Genomic DNA, 25,858 nt, shown 5'->3' on the forward strand with positions numbered 1-25,858 from the left:
GGCGCCATTTTGTCTTTTAAGCTAACCTTACGCAGCGTGCGCCTCTGGGAGCTCACAGCCTGGCTCCGTTTGTGTTTTTGGAGAGGAGGATCACTCCTTCCCCGTGTGGACTGTGGAGGCAGAGCGACTGCACTGTGGACTGAATACGAAGACCGATTTAACCAAGGGAATTCAGTCCGCCGTAGCGTTACCTGAAGTGGTCAGTGCCATGAGGGCGATGGGCTGGGGCGCCGCTGAGCCAACGTGAGGACAAGGATTCCCCAGAGGACCCGCACACGGAAACCGAGTCCCACGACCTTATGTGTGTGTGAACAGTTTGAAGACGGAGACGCAGAGACATGTCAAGAGACAGCATGACAGCCGTACGAGGAGCCCGTTCACACCCTGCCTCTCCTAAGGAAAATGGACACACCGCGCCGAGCTCCTCTCAACCCAGCGCCAACTTTCCCCATCCCTCAGCGGGGAGCTCCCCCGACGACACCCCGGTGTCCTCCACCAGCGAGCTGACCCACACCTGGGTGCACTTTGCTAAAACGTTCGTCCTCATTTTCCCCATTTACGTGTTGGGTTATTTCGAGTTCAGCTTCAGCTGGCTGTTGATCGGACTTGTTGTCTTTTTCTGGTGGAAGAGAAACACAGGTGGGAAGCACAGCAGGCTGAGCCGGGCTCTGTCTTTCTTTGGACAAGAGGAGAGACTTGTCAGTCCGGGGGTTATGACCTCTGATTTACCACCGTGGGTAAGTCTCTGAAACACAGCGGCCGCTTAGTCAAGCTGAGCTGATTTCTCCGTAGAGCATGTGGTATATATACCTGAACGATATTTTTGAGTTTCCTGGAAAAAACAATCAGCTGACAGGAGCAGGAGGAGCAGAGTTAAACTGGAAAGCTGCGATGAAGCAGCTGTGCCCCCAGCACTGACGTTAGACCGAGCCCCGGTCTAAATACAGCAGTGTACAATGGTAAACCAGACACCACGCTGGAAAAAGGACACAGATCCACACAGACCGTGTTATTTTGGGAGCCAGACTGCTATCTCTGTTGTAGTAGATCTCTTCTTCTCTCTATTGCTGCCACACTTCAGCTTGTAAAAGAGACAACACAGGGATTCCTGACTTATCCTTGTGGAGGTTAACAGTCCCAGCATGTACAAGACAAAGACAAGACAAACCTCAGGCAGAGCTTCTTTCATGGTTTTTGTCACTTAGCCATATGTTGTGTGACTTTTCTCAAAATTGCTGTTTGTAAAAGAAAGAGATGAGGGAGTTTGGTTATTGCAGTAAGAGGGCGTTATTTCACAGTAGACTGGCTGACTGCTATATGAATGCATTCAGCACCCTTTATTATGCTGGAGATTTGTAGATATTACATTATAATATAGATATTATATCTGTTATTATGAAGTTATCATTTATATCAACTATTCATTGAACCACTCTCATACCACCTGCTGACTCCTGCACTACTTTAGTATAGTGAAAGTTCAATGGACAGGTGTCGAGTAGGTGTCCAGTTTGTGAGTCACTGATGAAACGGTTTAGATTGCCTTCAGTCATCTAAGTGAACTGCAAATTCAAGCAGGACAGGAGGTTTTCAACCTATAACTCCAGCGCTTTCTATATTTTTCCTCACAGATCAAATGGTTTTTGATGGTCTGTGCAGCCTCCTGTTTTGAGTGCTGTTAAAAGCTCCTCCTGCTGACACATGCCTGAGGATGCATTCAGGCTATTAAACAGGCTGGACGAGCTGGACTGTGAGCATGAGCAACTCACTTAGAGGAAAGAGGTACTATTGAGTGACCTCAGAACCACCTGTGGTTTATATAATTAACAGACCTGAAGTAGCTGTGCATGGCTATCACAGGAAATCACATTACAGCCTTTCAGAGTGATCATAACAATTGATTAGCATCGAATATTGACAAGCTGAGCATCTATCTGTGCACCGATGCTGTGCTGTCATCAGAGGTTTTCACCAGTTATACTGTAGCCTTTGAGGCTACGTGGCCTGTGTCAGTTTCTTCACACTCTGCAGAACTGCCTCTAATAGAGATGGCTTTGCTTTCTCAAGGCACGTTTTACTGGTGTGCCTCTATTTTCAAACGTCTTTTGCTAAAGTGCACTCCTCCTTGCTCCACTTTGTATCCTCAGCTGTATTCATACAGTGGGTTCCCTGGTGAGCAAGTCACTTGCTGGCTGATGTTGCAGCCACTCACACTGAAAGTAAAAGGAAAAGTCTTAACTTAGTTTACAAGACACCAGACATCACAGCAGTAATATATACAACATAATGGAAACTTAAATGGCTCCATTTATTAAAATATTCCAATCCAATACAACAGATCTGCAGCCAATTTTACATTTGTGAAGTTTTTGTTAAGGTTCAACTACATACTCTTTGCTGAGGTCATAGTTACTGGAGGTGCTGTGTTGGTTTACAGTATTTTGCAGGCAGTGTGTTTATAATATTCTGTCCCACTCATGTTTATAACTGTGCTGGATGAAACATTATAATCTCATCTCGGTGTTGTTCAACATCTTGTTGCTGCTGAATGTCTTGAAGTGTTCTTTTGTCCTCATTGAGTAGTTTTTGGTCAGGATACTGATTCCCCAGTATTTGGAGTTTACAGATACAGGTGAATTTATACTAAGATCTTCTGAGGTGAAATTTATCTTTCTCATTGGGTGATGTCTTAATTTAGGTGAGTTACTTTAAGGGGCTGTGAAGACTAATGTAATGACTTATTTTAGGATTAGGCTCAAATTGTGATACAGTGGTATGCTCCCTGAACAGTGGTTCAGGGTAGGAGCATGATACATCATTTCCACACATGGACTGGCCACCACAGAGTCCAGACCTTAACTTCATTGTCCGAGATCTTGGTGAAAATGAATGCAACTCTGAACGAGGATAAATGATGTGACATTGCAGAAGCTTCTCGAAATGATAATCAAAGTAATCAAAGCTAAAGACGATCCAACGATGACAAGTGTATGACTCTTTTTTGGATGGGCAGTGTACATTATATACAACTTTGGCAAAAAAGCCAAATTAAATCAACTTTGATTAATTGTTGTAAAAAATGAAAGGTGAAGATTTATTTATAGGCACTGTGCAACAGTACAGTTAAAATAAATCCTCTCTGACACTGTCAATCAAAACTGTCATAAAACAACAGTGGATAATGTACTGTATATGTCTACATCCGTGGGGTGGGATGTGGCATAAAAAACTATGTCACGCCCTTAAGGGGATGTTTAAAAGTGAAAAGGTCTTTATTCAGTAAGGGCTTTACACTTAAAAGATACACTAACACATATTAGCACACTTGGGCACCTGGCATTGGATTGGGCACCTGGCCACATCCCACCCCTGGATGTGGGCACATAATAGTATATTTTCCTTGGTAGTTTGATATATTCACCGCAGGGCTGTGGAGGAAAGCAGAAACTCTGTTGTTTTCAATTCTTTCTGGACTCTAAAGGTAAAAAGCTATGTATAGGTTTTGCATTAGCATCTAATAAACTGGCAACAAAGTGTATAGCTGCAGGCTAAATGATCCAGTTCAATAGTTGAATACAACACATTAAGCAAACACATGCACAGCATCAACTAGGTGATTTGCCTTCATATAAACCATGGATAGATTAGAAAATGATGAACTAAAGTTAAATCACGTATGGCAATCAAGTAGATGAGAGCTTTTTTCATTATAAATTATGTTGTTTTCTTCGAGGACACCTGCCATAATTCATTTGTGCAGTTTATTTTTCAATTTTCCTTTAAGTCACATAGGTCACAGGCAGTGGCAAAGTAAGACACCAATATTCTGCTGTAGAAACTCAAGGTGTTTTCAGTTCTCTGACAGGTGTATTGTTTAGACGAGTCAGATTGCAGCAGACCTTTCAACACACTATCTGTGCGATTTATAAGACTTTAGCATTAAGTGTCTAAAATCGAGAAGGCCGGTTAAATCAAATAGGCATACACTTGATATATAGATAAGGTTGTCTAATCTTATGGGCTAATAACTAAAATATTTGCTTTCAAGTGATGTAAATCAATTCTGTGAAACCTGTTGACAAGATTTTTTTTATGTGTAGACTCAGTATTCTGATTACAGGCAGTTTAAATTCAGTGAGCGTGACCCTCTTTTAGTAAAACCAAAGCAGACTGTTAATTACACCTTGAAGACATAAACCCCTTTTACAGGGACAGCTATATCTGAATTATTAAGGTGCCCGGCTCCCACAGCTATAAACATATCAAATCAAATGAATCATCCATTATGTCACAAGTTTCCTGTTGAAGATCACTGTGTTATATTAATTTCAGCTCATAACAAAACCATAGGCCTGAATCTGTCATATTAACTGGGACTTTCTTCTCTTCATCGTCTTCCTCTTGTCACTGCTTTATCCACACTTTGACATAAATGCTGTATAAGCACGTTTGTTGCCTCTGTGAGGAATAGTGCTGTCCCATGTAGCTGTCGCGCCACATGTCATGTCCTGCCAGCACCCCAGCTGGCTGCAACACTTCGACTTGCTGTTGAGATTAGGGAAGACATTCTTTAAATCTGGTTCGATGAAGACGCAGGGCTGTTTATCTGTTATTTATTAAGGTGGTGTGAGCATGGTTGCCCACCATTGTGCACGATATTGACTTTATTGCAGCCATTTCCTTTAGCTCATGTTAAATCAATGCTTGATTTACTTTGCTCGTTCAAGAAGATTAGTCAAAGTGCCGCTCAATCTCCCAGCACATTAGTGGTGTGGTAATAAGTCTGGTAATGTGAGACTAGTTAAGATCTAGATCAGCATGTAAATTTCAACTAAAATACGGTATTAGAAGTATTTAATGTTTAGTAACATCACAAATACACTAAATCTTAATATAGTTTTTTCTAATGTTCATGTGAATCGTGTAGTATTAACTTTACTATACTTTAAATAACTTTGCTTTCACTCAAAATGTGAACAAATTTAAAGCATTCACTAATGTCAGTTGTCTTACACTAGCTAACACATTAAATATGATGATAAAAGAAAGACCATGCAATTTTATGCATAATCTTTTAATCTTTGTCCTTCATCTTTGGTCTTTTTTGCTGAATCAACAACCCCATATTAAAATACTCAACAAATGTTCTCCAACACCAAAGCCAAACAGAAACACACTTCTTCTTTCGTATTTGATGTATCCTTGTATTGACAAAGTGGTTCCAGAGTTGCTTTAATATTTCAGTGATCAAAAGATAACGTGTAATCTTCAAGCTTTTAGTTTTTTTTCTGTGCTTACTGAAAAGCTCTGTAAGCGATGTTAGTGTTGTTCCACCACTTTTGTGTTGGCTGAATTATTTCATCAACTATTTGTCAGATTACCATAGGTAGGTTTTAAGATAAGCTGTAGCACTATCATCAAGTGAAAAAATTCCAATATTTTGATTTACTATCTGCAACAATAACACTAGTGAACATAGTAAATATCATACTTACTAATCATCATTTTACTCAAAGCACCACTGTGTAAAAATACTGTACATCCACACAGAGCCTCTAGTGTGACTGTAATGCTTAAATACTAATTACTATTAGGGATGTCGTTAAATGTGCTGTAGGTGTGCCTGAGCACCCCTAAACGGGTCTAAAACAGCCACTGGAACATAGAGATGACCTGCTCTCTTTTCTCTGTTGTAGGTGCACTTCCCGGACGTAGAGCGAGTTGAGTGGCTAAACAAGGTAAAGAATTCAGCAACTGTCTCTTTAATTTGTTTGCTTGAATGAAGCCTTCCTTTCTGCTTTGTGAAAACTAGGGGAAATGGGATGCCAGTCGCCCTTCTGCACTCTCTGCTCTCTCTCATCGTTCCCACTGGGCCTGGTAATGTTACCAGGCTGTAACACATTGGACTTGCTATGCAGTTATGTTTCTGCAGCACTGTGAAATGCATTAACCCTTGTGAAGCCACATGGCAACAGTCTGGATTTAAAGTTTGAAGCACTCACAAGTACACATTACATGATCCAGACATGGACCTAAAAAAAGCCAAGAAGCAAAAAAACCTGGGAAGGATTTTTGACCTTTTTAATTTCAGAGGTTTCACACTCTCACCAGACTATCTTTCTTAGTTCAAAAATACAGAAAAAAATCTTCAGTGATGCTGCTTTCAGCTGTTATGATGGATTGATATATTTTAACATAGACTGAAAACACACCTATTTGGCTTTTTATTTTCCTTAGCTTGTCATTGATATGTGAAACTTTAGTTCCATGCACTTCTTGCAACAAATAAAATTAGATTTGATTTCACTCTAAAAAAGGTGACGCTGCTGTAGTACCGTGAATACAGTATCTCGATAAATCTTGCAGGACATATATGCAAATGCTTAATTGTATTATTATATATAAAACGTTCGTATACTTGCTATTTGAACTTCAATTCTACCTCTGTGTCTCCTCAGACAGTGAAACAGATGTGGCCATACATTTGCCAGTTTGTGGAGAAAGTGTTTCGTGAGACGATCGAGCCAGCGGTGAAGGAGTCCAACTCCCATCTTAGCACCTTCTGCTTCAGCAAGATCGACATAGGAGACAAAGTGAGCATCTCTCAGCGGCCCTGCATACTTGTCACAGGCACTGGTCGTGTGTTGTTTCAACAGTGATAAAACAGGCTACTTACAGCAGGTGCTGATGGGACAGCTGTGCAGGCGCTTGAATGTGAATGTACATGCATGTCGCTGACATGTGCTTGTTTCATAAATAGTTTCCATGTGGGGTCAGGAGAATGGTCAACCTTGTGCTAACCACGTGGGGCTTTAGGGGGGTGTTGAGCTGCCGGTGTTGTGTTGATTGCTGTAGAGAGAGATGCAATTGCCATAATGGTTCTCTCTATTGCGGTGTAGCCCCTGAGGATCAATGGGGTCAAGGTTTATACTGAAAATGTGGACAAAAGACAGATCGTCATGGACTTACAGATCAGGTGAGCAAACCAGGTGTCTGTTTAAATTATTATTGTTTGATCCAAACAACATCTTTACATACCTTGAAAAAGAGACCGGTTATTAACACAATGATGTAGTTAAAGGGACAATATGTAGGACTGACACTGAGCATTTACAAGAGGTCCAAATTCAAAATACTGGAACAGAGAACTGTCCTTGAAGTAGCTGATACAGATCTCACGTATTAAGCCTCTTCCACTAAATATGAAATATACTGTATAGAAGTTATTATGGAATATAAAAAACACCCCAATAAACAGCATCAAAAACAGTATTTGATTTCATGAAAATCTCACAAAGGTCATCCTATGATGCAAGGCTGTGTTTACTGTTTGCAGCAGTACGTTTGAAATCATTGTGTAGATAATAAATAAAACATAAAGTCATCATGATGTCGAAATTTACCCAGTGTCATATCCTGTTCCACCAAATCACCTCAGACTCATTTTTTAGTTGTTGAAAAAGTGAAGGACCTTGCTGGTTTTTTACCTGACATACTTTTGTGTTTTGTCACTCAGCTTTGTTGGTAACACAGAGATTGATGTGGATATCAAGCGGTACTATTGCAAAGCTGGGATTAAGAGCATCCAGGTAAGGAAGTCCCTTTTTGTCTGACGTTGCACATGCTCACCGACCTGCTTTGATGAGCTCACTTGACGTAACTCGCCCACTATTAAATGTTTCTAATAAACAGACTTTAAACAAATAAATGCTAAATAACAAATCATTCACATCTTAAAAATGTTCCACTTAATTTGACCCCTGGTTGTACCTGACTACAGACGTGTGTTTCTGTGTGTGCGTTATTGTTTTTGTATGTCCTTGTGCGTTGCTGCAGTGGAATATGTCAGGCAGAAAAAAACAATGAGTGTGCCTCCTTGGAGACGGATGTTAGGTTAGGTCTCAGTCCCTGGGAGACATTTGTTGCTCACTGCCCCCATTATGTAACTCAGGCAGACCTACATTCTGTGTCTCTCCAGCTCATTATCAATTATTTCTTTAGCCTGTTTGCATTACTTTAAGCAGGTGCACTTCACTCTGTGATAGTTCTTAGATTATTTGATGGCTACATGAGGAGTGAGCTTAAACACTGGCTGATTTTGGACTTTTATTAGTCATTTGATTTCACCCTGATGTGCTGTTACATTTATAGTGAGAGTCAAACACTCATTAAATATATGAAATTAAGCAAATAAATGACATTTTCTGATGATTTCAAATTGCAGATATTTTGTTTTAAACATGTAATCCATCAATGAAGGTCCATCTATTTTGATGTCAGTTGCTAGTGGGTGTCACTTTGCTTTAAATATGTCAATATAACTATAAATACAAATATACAGTACTGGAATTTTTTTTAAAGTTACAAACTACAGTAGCATGACTCAGTGCTACCAATTGGATGTCCAATGCGACATTGCCTCATTGGCATATTTTGAAATTGTGTGTGAATTTATGCACCCAAATGAGGTTTCAAGCTGATAAACTACATTTTATGGTGTCAACTTGTTGTCAGGGCCGTTCTCAAAGAACCTGATTGAATCTCACCGGTGACAAAATGATAGATAAGTTGTTCCAGTTACTTCCTAGACTACAGAATTGACGTCTTGGAATGAGTGACATTTCTCTGAAGAGCTGCACACACTAAGAAAGCTTAATTAGTATTGGATTTAGGAGTGTTATTGGTTAAAGGTTTTACCTGTGAGTTATTAGTGTTGGGTTCAGTGGTGCAGTGGCAAAACAAATATATTAGAGGTAGAAGTCAAACATAATTTTTTCCCTGTGGATTAGCGCAGCTGTGTGGTCTTCACATGAAACCCACAAGCATGTCCAATACTGTAATCCCAGTAATTGTTCTAAAATGTTATGTGGCGAAGGAGCAGGGCAAGTGCAATGTCAGGCTGTGATCCAGTTTCCAAAATGTGTGCCATAGCTACCGAGGAATGTCTAGGACAAAAGTTGTATGTTTCCTTTGGCTCTCTTGTTGCGTTTGTGTTTATCAGCGTGTTCCTCTTGTGTTTCCATAGATCCACGGTGTGTTGAGAGTGGTGATGGAGCCGTTACTGGGGGACATGCCTCTTGTTGGAGCTCTGTCTCTGTTCTTTCTCAAGAAGCCAGTAAGTCCAGATTCTGATAATACCACACAAATTGATTTAATTAAATCTGTTCAGTAGAGCTGCACTTTACTTATAATGACTGAAGAATGAAGCCTGAAAAAATGTGACTAGAGTAAGAGCAATTAAATTAGGATTTGTGTATTGAAGTATAAAATCAGGTACCCCCCCACAGAAATTTAAATTGGGCCTTAACTGATCGTTTTATGCTCAATAACATGATATGTTTTGTGCATTTTACAGCCTCAACTTTAAGTTTAATTTCTGTTTCATTTGTGCGTAAACATCTTTATATCATGCATTTCACATTGCCACTTGTTTGTAAATCTGATATCTCCCGGTGCACATGGCATTATCCTCCCTGTCCAAGCCCTGTACGGAGCCACTGCAAACTTGAAAATGTTTGACCGATTTATTCCACATGGGATGACCCAGTAGAACTACAGCAGCGCCTTAAATAGATGCAGATCAAGCCAGCCCTACTTATTTCTCTATCCCAGGCTTTCAGCTAAAGCTCGAGGTGGAGATATTACTGTAGGAGGCTGAAGGAAAACGACAGCAGCTCTAGTCCATAAATTGTGATGCAGTCTCACACTTTTGCATCTCGCTGTCTTCCTGCTTAAAATGAAAAACATCACAGTGATATACTGTAGAATAGAGAGAATAGAAAAACAGTAATATAGAAGAAATTTCAAATCACATTATGTACTGTGAAAACTTATTGTCCTTCTTTTAGCTCTCCGTACAAGGTCTGATCCTGAGAGCCAAATGAAAAAGAAACATTTCCAGACCTTAAGCAGTCTTGGCTACTTCTCACTGTATGATCGCACTAATGTGACTCATCCATCCAACCATCCATTAACAAGACTGCTTCTACTGTGGAGATGCGCAAAAGGGCAGCAACAAAAGGTCCAATATTTTACAGGTCTAGTGTGAATCAGTGAATTGTTATTAATAAAAAAAAGATGCAACACATTCTGCTGTGAGACCTTTAAAGAGATTTTATTGCTGTGGTTCAGCTGACTCATAAAACAGAGTCCAACAATGGAAGATATATCTTGTTACTGGTAAAGTAATGATTATTAATTAAAGTATTGATTTATTCATTCATTAGTATTTATGTATTTTTAAATCAATACATAAAAAAACAAAAGCCAAGAGATGCTTAGTATAGCATGAAGACTAAAAACTGTGGTTTTGGGTTAGTATAAAATAAAAATAAAAATAACTTTTAGTGGTTTCATGGACTCCTTTCAATTTGCTTTTTCGCGGTTTCTCCTTGTACCCAGTATTCATGCTAAGCTAAGCTAACTGTCTCCTTGCTGTAAGTTCACAATGAGTGCGCACACATGAAAGTAGCATTGAAAGACAAAGGACACTAAAGGACATTTCCGTAAATGTCCTCATTCTGTCTTTCATCAAATGAATCCATCTTAATTATCATCAAATCAACAAAGATATCAATTTATAAATATTCATATTTAAAAGGCTGAAACCTCCACATGCTGGGTATTTTCTTAATATAATTATGTCTGACTAGATGGCAGACCATTTATGGTTGGAAGATGCTGCTGTTTTTTTTAGGACTTGGTCGCTGCAGGGAGTTAGTGTACATTCAGGGGTGGGGTTCTCCACACCATGTTCCCACAACACACAGCCATCCCCCACATCATTCATAGTCTGCAGTGTTCCTCTCCTCCCTGCAGCGCTTAGTGCATCTGCTGCAGTATAAGCAAGGTGGGCAGTAAAGCACTGTGGGAAAGGCTCATTAAGAAAACACTGCTCCGTCAGCTTAGAGGCAGAAACTGATCTGAGAGGCCAGATCTGTCTGATCTCAGGTCTGAAGTGATGCTCTTTTAGTACTTTATTTAACTGCCTTCTGTCTTCTATGTTATACATCCCTGTTACCAGTTTTACCCATAAGGTTAATGTAATTTAAATAAGTCTATCTGTTTTTAACTTTAGAATTATTTGTAGAAATCTGTACTGGCTCCACAGAAAAGCACATTTTCCATTACCTTGTTATGCCTTGAAAACTAATGAGACACCAGAGGCCTGGAGCTGCTGCTTTTATAAATATTTCAGTAAGCAGGTGTTTTTGTATTAATTTTATATCAAGGACGTGGGCTTTCTGTCCTGTTGCTGTGACTCATAAACTGTAGCTAATTGTGCACACAGCATCCACTTTAGGGGAAAATAGATCGAGTAATTAAAATAGGCTTAAATAAATGAAACTGGTGGCAGTGAAATGACCACCAACTAGAATAAGTCACACATATTATTAAATAGTTAATATAGCAACTGTGTAGTAGGTTAAAAACAGTTTGATCCTAAAATGAACTTAAGCAGTAGCTAAACCTTTGATTTATGTGTAGGGCTCTTTGCTGTTATTAGTCAACAGGGTTTGTTGGCCAGAAGACAAGAAGCCAAGTGGTAAATGTAGGACACAGAGCAGCAAACAATAAAGTTTAGTGTTTGGAACAAGCCATTCAAACTTTCCTCTCTTGCTGGTATATTACCCTTATTTTCTTCTTCTTTTAGCTTCTGGACATAAACTGGACCGGCCTCACCAATATATTGGACTTTCCTGGGTTCAAGTAAGGAACTGGTTTTTCTTGCTCATTGAAAAAAACAAAGGGCAGGTTTATAGACTGCCTGCTTTTCCAAATGCCTTTCTTTATCTGCTGGGTACATCAGGTGTCCTTAACCTTGTTGGTGTTGTGATTGAGAGTTTGACCAGGCAACTAAACTAGATTTAAGTGTCAGACTGCGTAAGACTAAGGCTCAGTTAAGTTTACTTCTCCGTTCCCGGGCTCCCCCCCCGGCCACATGCTGAAGTGTCCTTGGACACTTGCAAAATCATGTAATAGTTTAAAGAGCTAACTTGACTTAACAGGTTAGGAAATGTGCTGTTTTCTCATTTTTGCTCATTTACTGCTGCTTATGCTTATGTTATTCCACTCCCAGTAATGAATTCCCATTAATCCCACTGTGTTGTTGTGTGGGGTGAGCAGAGAGAGAGAGTCGATTAACACTTGCTAACAGTCCAACTCAACAATTGTCTTGAGTGGTTTATGCATTATTTACATGCCAAATAAAAATGATACATGCACAAATGCTCTGTGTGGTTTTCTGACAACACTGCGGCTGGTTTTGTACTCTGCATATGTGGACAGACATGTTGACACATGTTGAGCCATGGCTCAGTGCCCGTCTCCCTTAGCTTTTTTGAATCCACGTACTATAGCATGTGCCGGCCCAGTTTATGTGTGTAACTGTGGGTACGTGGGTGTATGGTGGGTGGTGTGAATATTTAGCAGGTGTAACAGAGTTCCTTGAATGCAGCAGACAGACAGCATCAGCTGCCTACTTGACAACTCGCCCAGTGTGTCTTCGGGTTGGTTTTCTATGGTTTGCCTCCCGGTTCCCCCCGATTCATGGCCACATGTCAAATTGTGGACGAGACACTGAACCTTGAATGTTGAAGGTGGATTAATAACTTATCTGTTATTCTTCTTCTTTGTATTATTATTCTTATTATAATAATATCCATTTTCTATTATTATTATTATACTGTACATTACCACACTGTAGATTATAAGAGTGTGTAGTCAGCAGTGTTGCTAATACACTAAAATGAATCAATAAACCGTCTCACTTTTGCTGTTGTGTGTGCACCCCCACAAGCAGGTATTTTCCAGTGTTTATGCTGCGGAAGCAACAGAAATGCAGCACTAAGTGTTGATGCAGCAGAAATCCCTTTACACCCTTGGTGCTGTGCTGGAGAATGGTTCTAGCTGTGATCAGTCCCCCAATAGATAATCGTAACGTGTCTAAGAGGCTCACAGAGAGAAGAAGAGCTGTGGCCTGCATTACACTGGAAGATAAGCAGAGAATTGATCAAATTAATGTTTCTCCTGACTCCACACAAACACGATTGGCTTAATTGAGTTTATTTGACTGTAGATTCTGTCAGAGGAGGTGATTTCTGTGCTGCTTCGGTATATTTTTACAGCAGAAGGTAAAGTGACTTTATTCCATACCTGGGAGAAGTAAATTACATTTACTGTGGTGATAATTTGCATTGTTGCAATTATCTGATATGATATTTCTAAAGATACATTGTAAATCCTGTAGTATTCATTAGTATTGGAATTTGTTATGTGCAGCTACACCTACATCAAATTTCAGTAAATGTCTCCTAGCTCTGAAAGGTCAAATAGGTGCTGGTTATTTATCATTCGCTGACGTCTGGGTCGATTGACATTTCGAAACTAGTCCCCACTGCTTGTTAGTATTTCGACCTTTGCCTAATCAATATGTGTGCCTGGTTGAAAAAGTTTTACATTATTAAATCAACTGATTGCTGGTGGGCTCTGGGTCTCTGAGCTGCTACATGATGTGCTTTGAACCTACAGGATGGTGTTGGGCTTTACTTGGTGCTTGCTGATATATGTTAAGGTCAGGTGTGCTGTGACCTATTGCTGTGGGGGCTGATAGTGAAAATGAAATTAGTCGCTGTCGAGTGATTGTGAGCCAAATAATTATGGGATTTATGTTCATTGAACAAGAGAACTTTGCCAATGCAAAGGGCAGAGAGTTGCAACTATAGACACAGTAGTAGCTGATGAAAAGGGCTTGGAGTTTGAAGGCTTTAGCAAAAACATAAAGATGTTTTTAAATAAATCTAAAAAACTCAAGGATATTGCATTATTTGGACTCTAAAGGGAAATACACACACAGCTTTCGTGCCCTTTTGAACCTGAGCTATTGCAATTTGAAATTTATCTTGATTTAATTACTATGAAGCATCAAAAATGATGCTTCATAGTAACGTGCAGGTACAGTTGTGCTGGTGAGAGTTGTTATCTAGATCTAGCACAATTTCTATGATGTTTTTTCCTCCAAGGATTCAACATGTTAATCATTTCTATAAGATGTCAGAATGTCTGAGTCAGGTTTTAAGTAAACTTTGGCCGCTACACTACAGCAGTAGTGTAGTTATTGTGCTGACATTTTCTTATTGTGTTCAGATGGTCTGATCAGTGAGTCAATAGAAGCATCCTGGGATTAATTCAGTAAGAGAGTTCCTTAAATTTATATTACCAATTAAATGAAGACCGCCACATAACTACTGTAAGTTCTGCACTGCTGGACAATGTAGAAAGCAGCTTGGAAAGGAACACCAGATCCTGTGTTTCAGTAAATGTCCTGTTTGTTAGGCTGCTTGTCCACTGACCATGCTGTTGCATCTCACATGGAGGCACTTTAGTGTGTTGTGCAGCCCATTTTATAGATTTACCTGTGTGGTTCAGAATACTGGAATCACTCCATAGACAATTTCAGAATCACTTCCAGTTGAGACTGAATGCATCCAATCATGATGTATGGACAGTTGTTCAGCAATCAGAACAGTTTCTTTTTAAGATGGGTTGAGCACTAACAGCTGAACATTCTGTTTTTTACCAACAACTGCAACTATCCAGCTGTGCCACAGTATCTAAACAAATAAGGTAAAGTCTGGCAGTAATGTCATTCTCTGGCCTAACTGTCATTGTTGTTGTCATGCAGAGTTTAATCATCTGCGGATCAGATAGACATTCAAAGGTTTGTTGGCAAGCAACAGCAACATATTTGAACTGATTCCAATTTTCCTACTATCATCTCACATGCAAAGCTGAAATGTATGGTACTAAGCTGAGCTTAAAGGAGAATATTTATAACCCAAGGGCACCCTTACTGTCTTTTAAATAATTCATTGCTTCACTCTGTTTATCTTCCTTTCCTCCTTTCTCTCAATTCTCCCTCCTGTCCTCACCACAGTGGCTTCTCTGACAGTCTAATTCAAGACATTATCTACAGTTACCTAGTTTTACCTCAGCGTATCACCATCCCACTCATCAAGGATGTGGAACTGGCTAAGCTACGCTTCCCAATGCCAAAGGTACTAATGCAATTTTAAAGTCCATCCAGTTAAACAAGAGTTTTTAAATTCCACTTGTACTTGGCTTAATGGGGCAATTCAAGGTTAGTAGCTGAAAGTACCTGGTAGACAGATCTGACAGGTTCTGTGTTCTCTGTAATAAAACAAAGTTGTTATCAGTGTTTTCTAGGAAAATCCATGCATACAAAAACAGACCTGTATCTATGGCAACAAGATTAGCTGATCGGCATTTGTATCTACAATTATTGTATGAAATTCATTGAAGCAGTATTGAATTTCTTAATTGAAAAACAGATTAATTGACAAAAAATTACTTCCCTTGTAAAGTGGAGAATGTCACATCTGACCTGGGTCAGAGGCAACTATTTCAGAGTTGTTCTCTGTAGTGTTGTGCTGTTTGTCTCCTCAGGGAGTCTTGAGGATCCACTTCTTGGAGGCTCAGGATCTGGAAGGGAAAGATACATTTCTGGGAGGTCTGATAAAGGGCAAATCAGACCCCTATGGCATCCTGCAGATCAGCAACCAGATGTTTCAAAGCAAAACGATCAAGGAGACCCTCAACCCGAAGTGGAATGAAGTTTATGAGGTGACATATTTACAACACTGCAATTTCAATACTGCTTACACGATCAGTTGGAGAACATGTTGAACAAGTATCAACATGTTAATCTTTGTGTTCATCAGGCACTGGTGTACGAGCACTCAGGTCAGCATCTTGAGATTGAACTGTTTGATGAAGATCCAGACAAAGATGATTTCCTGGGAAGGTGATTTCCTGCACAGCTCTGATTGTATCACACATTTTTCAGAGACAGGTTCTGTTGCTGGCTGATAGGTAGGAACAAACTGTTGTTATCAAACGGTTGTTATCAAGAATCTAGTGTGGCAGGTGAAACTGAAACCTGGGGACAAGATGTGTTAAAAGCATCTGTACGAATAAATATCATACAAAGTGAAGTGATTCCACTTGAATCCACAGTTGTGGGCTCAGAATTGATTCTGCATCATTTCTGTAACACTATGCCCAGTGCTGGCAACACAAAGTAACCAATCAATAACTGGACTTCCTCTGCTCAAGTTAAGTGATGTGATTTCTTTATAAACTGTTTGTCATCCTAATTTGAGTGATTATTTGTCATTATTCACAGCCTCATGATTGATATGACTGAGCTGCACAAAGAACAGAAGGTTGACGAGGTAAGGTACTGTCTATGGCAAGATTATATGGTATTCACTCTTTTTAGAGTTGGGTCATAGTAGAGGATTTAAAGGAATAGTGCTACATATTGAAAAATACACACAGTATGTTGTTGTCTGCTCTACCAAGTTTGCCGCAGTCAATGAACAATACAAAATCTTTAACTTTAACTTTAATCTGTCCACCTGATTGACTGACTCAAACCGTGGCCACCTCACAGTATCTTTAGCTACACATTTGAATACACTTTTGTTCCTATCACTTCTTGTAAATTGGCTTTATGTGACAATCTACTGTATTTATGTTTGGTATCTACAGGAGAAACAAAAAAACCTGTTCCAATGCTCATTCATACTGTTTAAAACAGAATTGAAAAACTCAGAACACATCCTGTCATTTTGTTGAAACACTTTTCAAGTCATAAATGAATAGTTTAGTTCCCCTCGGTTACTTACCTTTAATGTTTTGTCACATTATTTCAGTGGTTTGAACTAGAAGAAGCTCCAACAGGGAAACTCCACTTAAAACTTGAGTGGCTTTCTCTGCTCTCCACTCCTGAGAAATTAGACCAGGTACGACCCTGAATAACAAGGTTTTATGCTGAACCAGAGTGGTATCTGTCACTGTTTGATACATGTCAATAATCCTTTCTTTGTTTCCTGTTCAATCAGGTGCTGCAGAGTGTGCGCGCTGACAGGAGCCTGGCCAATGACGGGCTGTCATCTGCTCTGCTGGTGGTCTATCTAGACTCAGCAAAGAACCTGCCAGTAAGATGCTGTGGGATTCTGTGCAATGCTACCGACATAGTGCTGTAGCTTTTTTTTTGTTTTTCAAAACATACAGCATTACACTGGTTTAATTGTTCTCCACCCAACTCGTACACAGCAGATAATGCAACACTCTGAACCAGTTTAGTAAGAAATGCCAACAAAACAGAGATGTATAAACAAGGATTATTGATAAATGTGCACATTGCTCCATTTCTCTGTTTCCATAATGTTTCATGCTTTTGGACTTCATCAGTTTTACTTTACATGTTCTTTGACATTTTCTTTTCACTGCACTCTGACCTCCAGATGAACCTGACCCTCCAGCTAGTTTGTTTTATTAGTATCATCATTATTTCCATTACTCCAAACCTAGCAATAAAAACAATGATAGGTCTTTATGGATGTACAGTAACCTACTGCTCCAGCAGATCAATATGTTTGTGTATAGTTTTAACAGGCTACACTCCTTCAATTTAGTATCTTAATTATATTTTACCATCTATTTCGATTTGACACTTTTTAGCCATATCAGCCCTCATAACTCTGTCCTCTCCTCTTTATTCTGTTTCCTCTTCACCCAAGAGTGTCTTCACGGGCAGCTTAGGCTGTGGCAATTTAAGTGAGAGGCGAGCATCTGGCCTAGTCTTTTGTGAGAGCAGTACTTCAGGGTATAGAACGATATTTGTGAGTCCACTTGTACCTTGCATCCCGATAGCATTAGCACTAGCTGTGTGCCATGATGTGAGCTCAAAAGTAACACAAATTCTTAAAAACGTGTACCCTGAAGCATGTGTTGGCTGCATGAATTTATTGCAACATCTAATGAAACCTGCTCCGTGTCCAATAAGAATTAACGTGAAGCAGACACTTCAATTTCAGCCATGGAAACAGAGGCTATGTCTGTTGAAGATGCATATTCTGCCAAATTAAGGGCTTAGTTCAAGGCTGAAATATGTATCTTCAATACAGGTAGCTCACTGGCAGAGCTCATCATTATTTCTGTCTGTATTAGTGGACCAATTAGTGTATAGCTGCAGAGGTACAGAAAGCCTGCCGCTTGTTAAAATGTGTCCCAGAGTAGCTCACCAAAGTCTCCCCCTCATTATTGTGACCTGTGTCTTCATCAGCCCTCACTCTACTTTTTCGTTTTTTATCCGCATCATTCATGTTTCAGTACATATTCTTCTGGATTTTTCTCATGCCTCGTAACAATACCGAATCACTCCCATCCCTCTAACTATGGGTGTGATTTTCTCCCCCATATCTCCATGTGGCTTAAAGACCAACCTGTCAGATTTCACCTATGATGGGTTGAAGCAAGTGTCAGTTTTTAAGGCCCTAAAGGTAATGTGGGAAAATTGGACTGCATGTGCAGATCACACCATGCCTCGTCTGTGCTGACCCTCAAGTGCACCATCCAACGTCATGTGATTGTCATGATAAACACACAAGCGGAGTGAATTGTGTTCTAAAGAAATGTGCATGATTATGGACGATTGCTTTGTCTGTCTAATGCTTGACCGTGCTGCACATTCTGTTCTTCTTTGTAATGGTACATTATTTTTTCACATTTTCCAACTTATGCATGCAAAATAATCTTATGTTGAACACAAATATTTCTAAACTGAATGGAAGATTGTCATTTTATTTTGTCTTCAGTTTTTACAGTCGATTGACACTGTGTCCCTACATGTCCTAATTTTTATCACACTGGAAGTAAACTGGGCCAAAGGTTGTTTTTTTTTTGCAGCAAACCTTCAGAGCAGGCCAGTATAATTGAGGAAGTTACTGATCACATCTACCTTAAGGCAAAATGTACAATCAGGAATTCAGGATAAGGACTGAGGCCTGTCAGGCCAGCATTTCTACATTTCTTATGCTTGTTAAGTAGCCATATGTGTTAGTTACGGTAGAGGCACTGAATGTAGCAGTGTCATTCAAGAAACATTACTACTACTAACCCAGAGGCATAAAGAGTCAGAGTTCCTCTATCATTTCAGTTAAGCAGCCACCATAACTACAGCTGGTTTTGGTAATCACATCAGTATGTGAAATACTGTATTAAAACATAGCTCCTGATAACCACGCACAGTATCAGGTTACACTCTTCCTCAGACGCCAACTGGTACTTGTTCCATTTTTTGCCTTGAATATTTCCTGGAATTGTCCTACATGATGTGCAACGTTGAAAGTGAAACAGTTGTTCACAGATAAACTTGCAACAACATTTATTTAGGGCAGCTAAGGTTTGCACCTGACAAATCTGCTAGGTGTAGACTTGTCTCTGAATTTGGAAATTTGCACAGAATGAGGTGGACACCAGAGTGAGCTTTGGTCTTGCTCAGACCACTGAGATGAGGGCAAGATTTCAAAGATGGGATCTAGGGAATGTAACATATTGTCCAATGTTAAATTTAGAATCAGCTATGATTAATGCATACAGATAAAAAAAACATTTTAAGCAAACATGTTGACTTATCCAAACCTTTTCCCAAATGCAGACATTGTATTTTACTGACATACATACATAGGCACACATTTTATGAAAAACAGACAAGTCTGTGTTGCAACACTTCAAGGTTTCCTGGAAACCCTGCCAGAAATCATTTTCACACCTTAGATGTTTGCATTTACACCTCTGTGACAGTTTGGAGGCCTGACTGTTGTCACTGGATTGAAAAGTGTATTGCTTCATGCGGCCTGTTCCCCAGAGCATGGATGATTAGGTCATGTTCTTTCTCACCCAATGAGATCTACTGTTTTAAACCTTAACCTGCTATAAAAATATTTTCCTTATTAGTCAGTTGTCTTTAAGCAGTTTTCTTTTGGCTACATGTTGAAAATGTATCATCGTATACATCATCAAACTGTAACATTTTTGTTATGTATTTATGATAGAGATACAAAATGGGAAAATGTTTGTTCATGTTTAGTAACAAGCACACAAATGCAATAACAAAACAAAAACAAAAAATGCCTGACTTCATCTGTCAGACATGACGTCTACATGCTCTGTCAGCCACAGAAAGCAGTTTCAGCATCCACTTGTCACAATCCCAAAATGGGGTCAAGTCAAGTTTATTAAAGAAAAGGTTCAGAAAAAACACAAAACAGCTCATAACTGTGGAAAAAGGTGAAACCTCAAGATGTGCAACAGACGACTTATCCAGAGCAGGCAGATGTAGCAGAAGCAGCATTACAATGGGCAGAAACAGACAGAAAATCAAGTACAAACTTAAAATGTTAATAGTATAAAACCTCATTTATTTATTTATTTGCTCTCACTACCTTCAGTGTTCACGTTCTAGCATATTAAGAACTGGGTTTTTGTTAATCTCCTGCGTGTACAATGTGGAGCTTAATTCTAAGCTGGTGAGAAATAGATATCAAATTTAAACACTTTCCTCCAGAGAAAAGATGGGTTAACAAGAAAGACTTTCCCTCCATTGTCACAGCCCCCTGGCTTGTAGACATGTAGGGTATTATTATTCTGTAAGGAATACTGAATAATACTTAGCTGTCAAAACCCAGCATGCTAAAATTAGACTGCAGAGGAGACGAAGCTTGGCAGTCTCCCTGGTAGCATCTCTGCCTGCAGCCCTGCTTGTCAAAGTGTATAGTTATGTTCTTTCCATTTTGAGCCACACACTATTTTCACGATTATGTGCTTGATGCAGAGCTTCAAGAAGTTCACGTGTGAGTTTGGGTGTAATTATTTTGTCCGTGACTGATGTTTATGCATTATGTGTCACAGTGAGGAGAATCTGCTAACACAGCTGTCTGTCATTCTCTAATAGTCTGCAAAGAAGAGCAGCGCTGAACCCAGCCCATATGTCCTGTTCACTGTTGGACACAAAAGACTTGAGAGTAAGGTGAGTTATTACAGTATCCATTAAAAGTATTATGTTGTCTGACTTTGTGTTTTGTTTTTTGTTTTGTTTTTTTCAGTTAGATTTATGAGCTGATAAAACTGTCCAACCTCTGGTGTCTTTTTTTTAAAAAAGGATCTGGACAACCAAACATTGAATAGAGCACTTCCCAGAATATGTTTAATATTCTTACACAATGACAAGATGGTGTCTTGTTTCATTCTTTAGCTCTCTGTGGAGCTTGTTATTATGGAGAGAGAGAGATCTGAACATTGTTGTGCAAGAAAATAAAATGAGGAATTACAATCACCAACACGCCGTTAGTGGCCAACTACAGCTCTTCTAGGTGTAGCCCAACCATTCCTCATGGAACATTTCTTTATGGAATTCAAAAGAGAAATTATTCAGGAGGAAGAAACCCTTATTGGAAGTTACTGTCAGTCCTAAGGTTTTACTGCGAGCGTATAATGGCTACAGGGAGATTTGTTACCGTAGCCTCCTTTTGTAGTTAGTAATATATTTTTGCTAAATTGGTTCTGGTCTCCAGGATTTGAAACGCAACAATGAAAAAAGGAGCTAAGCCTCAGCTTTAATTTGATTGTAGAATAAACATGAGGCTTGTCAAGCTCCACTGCTAGAGCATGTGTATCCCCACATATCCACTTCTAATTAAAAATAAATCAACATCATTAGAATCCAATACATGAAATGGTATTAGTGATAACTGGACATTTTTAAAGAAATGAAAAGGAACATAAATCACTCTTATTGCATTTAGTATATGTTATATTATATATTATACTGTATTGTACACATGTACATTTTCTGCTTGCCATCAAGTGCTGTAATCCACGAAACAGAGTGCATGACTTGCATTTACCTTGGAGTCAGTTAGACCAGAGAGAGCTCTAATTCCTTAAACTGTCATTTGTTTAAATATTTTAATATTTGTATGGTTTTGACACTGTCAGTATTTAACGCCCCTCGAGTCTCATGCTACAACCAGCTTGATTCCCTAAAGTTGCATATTGTATCTTTAATGTGAATGTGAACATCTCTGAACATCCTCAAAGCTGAAAACATATTAACCTTGTACTAATTGCTCCAATTAAAATGTAGTTTTCGTGGTCAAAATAATGAGCTGATCTAATTATTTCTTAATGGAAACAAATCTTGTGGGGAAACAGTGTAACTGATACATCAGATAGTAGATTACTGGAGTTAAAAGAGATAATTAGAGGTGTTAAACAACATTTATGCATAAAGTAGAACAGAAAGATATAACAGTATGATAACTGCATATATAGTATTAGTAGGGTTTCTGCAGATGACTTTAATACAGGTTTAGTTTTTATTTAGCCTTTATCAAGAGTCTTGTAATGAACTAACAAACTACTTCCTGTCCTGTGCCTTTAAAGACTCGGTACAAGACCAAGGAGCCTCTGTGGGAAGACTGTTTCTCATTTCTCGTCCACAATCCCAGAAGGCAGGAGCTCGAGGTGGAGGTACATGAGAACATATATTTTATATCAAATCATGCACTACATAGTGGAAAAAGCAGATTTGTCCTAAAGCAGGTTTTTTTTTCTCAATGCACAGGTTAAAGATGATAAGCATAAATGCACCCTGGGTAATCTGATGGTCCCTTTGAGCGGTCTGTTGAATGAGGAAGAAATGACGCTGACTCAGTGCTTTCCTCTCAAGAATTCTGGGCCGAGCTCCACCATCAAACTTAAGATGGCTCTAAGGGTAAACGAGGATTGTGTCACCTCTCACCGGTCGTGTATTTAAAAGTGATGTAAGGTGGGGGTAACCAGGACAGATGTTCGAAATCTGCTGATTAAACAGAAAACATTGTGAGCACGATATTTACATCTGGACTGATGCTGCAGCAGAGCAAGTATTGCTTTGTCAGCAATAAGCTGAAAAATATTGGCCATAAAACTTTATGTTCTCAACTTAAAGTAATTCCAATTTGCACAAGGCTCATATGCAGTTTACAGCATTGAAACCATTATCAAACAATGAGTTTATTGAATAAGAAAATATAATATAATGAGAGAATGCGTAATGAATGTAATAATGAGAAAAATCAAGAAAATAATCAGCAGAAAAGTTGCTATAAAGTAAATGACCTTGCTGTAAACTCTCCAGCTTCTGAACAGATCTCAGGTTTGTTTAGTTTACTGTAAGGTTGTGTACAGAACCAAACTCACCAAACCCCCTTTAAAAACTGTTCATTTTTGTGGAACTAAGTTTAGGAAGAACATTTACTTCAAATATTCTGTGGCAACAAAGTAAGAAAGTAAAATTGTTTTCTTGTACTTACTATTAGTTCTTTTCCAGCTATGTCCTCCTCTCGTGTCTTTCTGTAGATCCTGTCCTTGGAGAAGGAGGTATCCTCAGACCAGCCGTCCTCGTCTTCTGTTCAGGTCAGAAAGTCCAGTGTGCCACAGACAACCACAGCCCCCTCCCAGAGACCCTCAGCCTCAGATTCCCCTCTGCCTCCACCCCCCATAGACGCTTCCACCCTCAGTCTCCAGCACAGGGATGGTGAGCCGTACTCAGCCAGCCCTCTCCACAGTACTTCCAACTTGAGCACCTGCATGTCAACCTCCCAGAAACACCTGCCTCATAAGGAATCTACACCCAGCCTGGCCTCAGATATCTCCCTGCCCTTCGCCACTCTGGAGCTTCAGCAAAGGCTTCGTCAACTGCAAAAGTAAATGGCAGATATGATGGCACCGTCCCGCTGACTGATATGTTGCTCCTCATGTCCTATTTCCTTCTCCAGTTTATTAGACACCTTTCAGGATCTTCATTTAATTTATGAAGCTGCCAGGGCTAGAATGAACATATTACCTGACTACATGTCAATTTATTGATCTATTGTGCATATGTGCTGTATAAATTCAGCTTCCCTGTCTAAAAGTGACTGTCCCTGGTGTGTTTATAGCGGCTCAGCACCGAGTCAGTACCCGCTGGGCGAGGTCCAACTAACTGTTCGACACAGCTCCCAGAGGAATAAACTCATTGTGGTGGTGCACGCCTGTCGGTGAGGTCCTATCTGCCCTTATACACCCAGATTTGATCTTTTTTTTTTTTTTTTTGTGAGAGACAAATTATTCTAGTCTGAATTAGTTTTTACTTTGTCATTGTTGTTGTAGTAGTTGTCCTTTGTCATATGATATCATGCATTTAGGAATCAAGAGACAACAAACAGCATGTGCCTGGCAACATGGGAGTCAAACTATTTTGTCCTGTGTGTCCTCAGTAACTTGATAGCTTTCACCAAAGACGGCTCCGATCCTTTCATCCGCCTGTATTTGCTGCCTGACAAGAGCCGGACAGGGAGGAGGAGGACGAGCATGATGAAGAGGACCCTTAACCCTGTCTATGATCAAACGTGGGTTTAGACGCTAATGCGAGCTCAGCGTGCCTGACAGTTACATACAGTATTTGCAAATTAAAAATTATTTATTATTATTTAGATTTAGCATTTATTTTATCCTATTTGTAATTAAATTATTATTGTAATGGATTATTACTCCCTTTAAAAGATTCTAACATTAGTAACAGCTGTAGCTTAATAGCACAGGCAGCACATCACTCATGTAACATAACTATTAGTTTCTAATTAAAGTATATAATGTGTGTTTGTAGGTTTGAGTTTAGTGTATCTATGGTGGAGCTCCACAGGAGAACTCTGGATGTAGCAGTGAAAAACGGAGGGAGCATCCTGTCCAAACACAAAGGGCTTTTGGGAAAGGTAATTCTTTCAAATGTTTTGTTTACTTTTAATATTTTGCATCAGCAGAACTAGTCCCATGTACTCTGTAGATTCTAAAATTTTACTTTTGCTCACTATTGCAGGTGCTGGTAGATTTAAGTGGGGAGGATATATCGAAAGGATGGACACAGTGGTAAACTTAAACTCTACCTTTGCCCTGTGCATTACTGAGAGATTTCTATAGGTGGTAAACAACCTTTTTAGAACATAAATAAGTAAATAACTTTATGATTCCCTCTTGCAGGTATGATCTGAGTGAAGATGGACTGTCGTCACAAGGCATAACAAGAATTCACGACCCGCTCCTCACATAGTGAATCCACCTGCTGTAGTTTAGGGATTTTATTAACCTAAGGGCACAGACATCATTTTATTATGTCCATGTACATTTTTCATTTACAGGACTAATTTCAGCATGTTGTAAGTCTTTCAGATAATTAATATGATTATTTCATTAATGGCACAGTTGGAAGATGCTGTAACGTATTGTAATGAAACACTAATTGCTTTGTCTCTGTTTTCAGTGTTTTAGATAATTATCGAGTTGCTAATGTGTAGTTGCAAGAATTGTCAGGGGTTTCATGGCATTATATTTCCTTGAAGGAAATGATATTGAAATCTGCAAAATCTTGTTAATACTTTCCGTCCAGTTTGTTAAAATGTGAATAATTCTGTTTTGTTGTGTGAGAAACCTCTTACCAAAGGAACAGACGCTATCACAAAAGTAGGCTTGAGTAGCAGTGTTGACTTTTAATATTTTTGTCATGCAGTGTTATTTGATTGTTTACCTCTTGTTGTTGTTTAAGCTTGATTACAAACAGGGAATGCACATATGCAACAGATGAAATGACTGCTCTGTATGTTTGAAGAGGGTTTGGGGCACTTTGGCTCTGAACATTATCTCAGATACTCAAGACCGGTGGGTATTTTAGGACTATGAACACGTGCTGTATATAATGATATGAAGGATACTTGAATTAGGGTTTGCTATTTAAACCAAATGTAAGTTGAAATACCTGAGAATATGAACAGAGACAGCAATTGTCGCATTTTACAAGAGGAGTTGCCAGAATTTGTTATTAAGGTGACACAGACATGTCAGGGGCTTCGATGTGTTTTGCAATGCTGATGTTTGCTGAAGCTTTTAAATACTTTTCTTGATATTTATCCTGTGC

General features: G+C 39.3%; 1 protein-coding gene across 1 annotated transcript; it reads left to right on the top strand.

The window, feature by feature from the left end:
• The first annotated feature begins 73 nt into the window (after positions 1–73).
• On the top strand, positions 74–25,072 carry esyt2b (extended synaptotagmin-like protein 2b). Its single transcript, XM_026361959.1, has 22 exons — positions 74–737; positions 5,697–5,738; positions 6,459–6,593; positions 6,900–6,976; positions 7,517–7,589; positions 9,026–9,115; positions 11,654–11,709; positions 14,936–15,056; positions 15,466–15,642; positions 15,741–15,823; positions 16,205–16,253; positions 16,737–16,826; positions 16,926–17,021; positions 20,822–20,896; positions 22,312–22,398; positions 22,493–22,642; positions 23,269–23,615; positions 23,850–23,948; positions 24,168–24,299; positions 24,557–24,662; positions 24,767–24,816; positions 24,928–25,072. Exons 1-22 carry the CDS (start codon positions 339–341, stop codon positions 24,995–24,997), a joined length of 2,604 nt encoding a protein of 867 aa, XP_026217744.1. The 5' UTR covers positions 74–338; the 3' UTR covers positions 24,998–25,072.
• Positions 25,073–25,858: the final 786 nt, after the last annotated feature.

This window comes from Anabas testudineus, chromosome 2, assembly GCF_900324465.2.
Source record: "Anabas testudineus chromosome 2, fAnaTes1.2, whole genome shotgun sequence".
NCBI lineage: Eukaryota > Metazoa > Chordata > Actinopteri > Anabantiformes > Anabantidae > Anabas > Anabas testudineus.

What these genes read in the sequence shown, in the direction of transcription:
- esyt2b (XM_026361959.1), top strand. Translation starts at nt 339, where the DNA reads ATGTCAAGAGACAGCATGACAGCCGTACGAGGAGCCCGTTCACACCCT. An exon ending in CTGGGATTAAGAGCATCCAG is followed by an intron (nt 7,590 to 9,025) that starts GTAAGGAAGTCC and finishes GTGTTTCCATAG; the next exon opens with ATCCACGGTGTGTTGAGAGT. An exon ending in ACAAAGGGCTTTTGGGAAAG is followed by an intron (nt 24,663 to 24,766) that starts GTAATTCTTTCA and finishes TCACTATTGCAG; the next exon opens with GTGCTGGTAGATTTAAGTGG.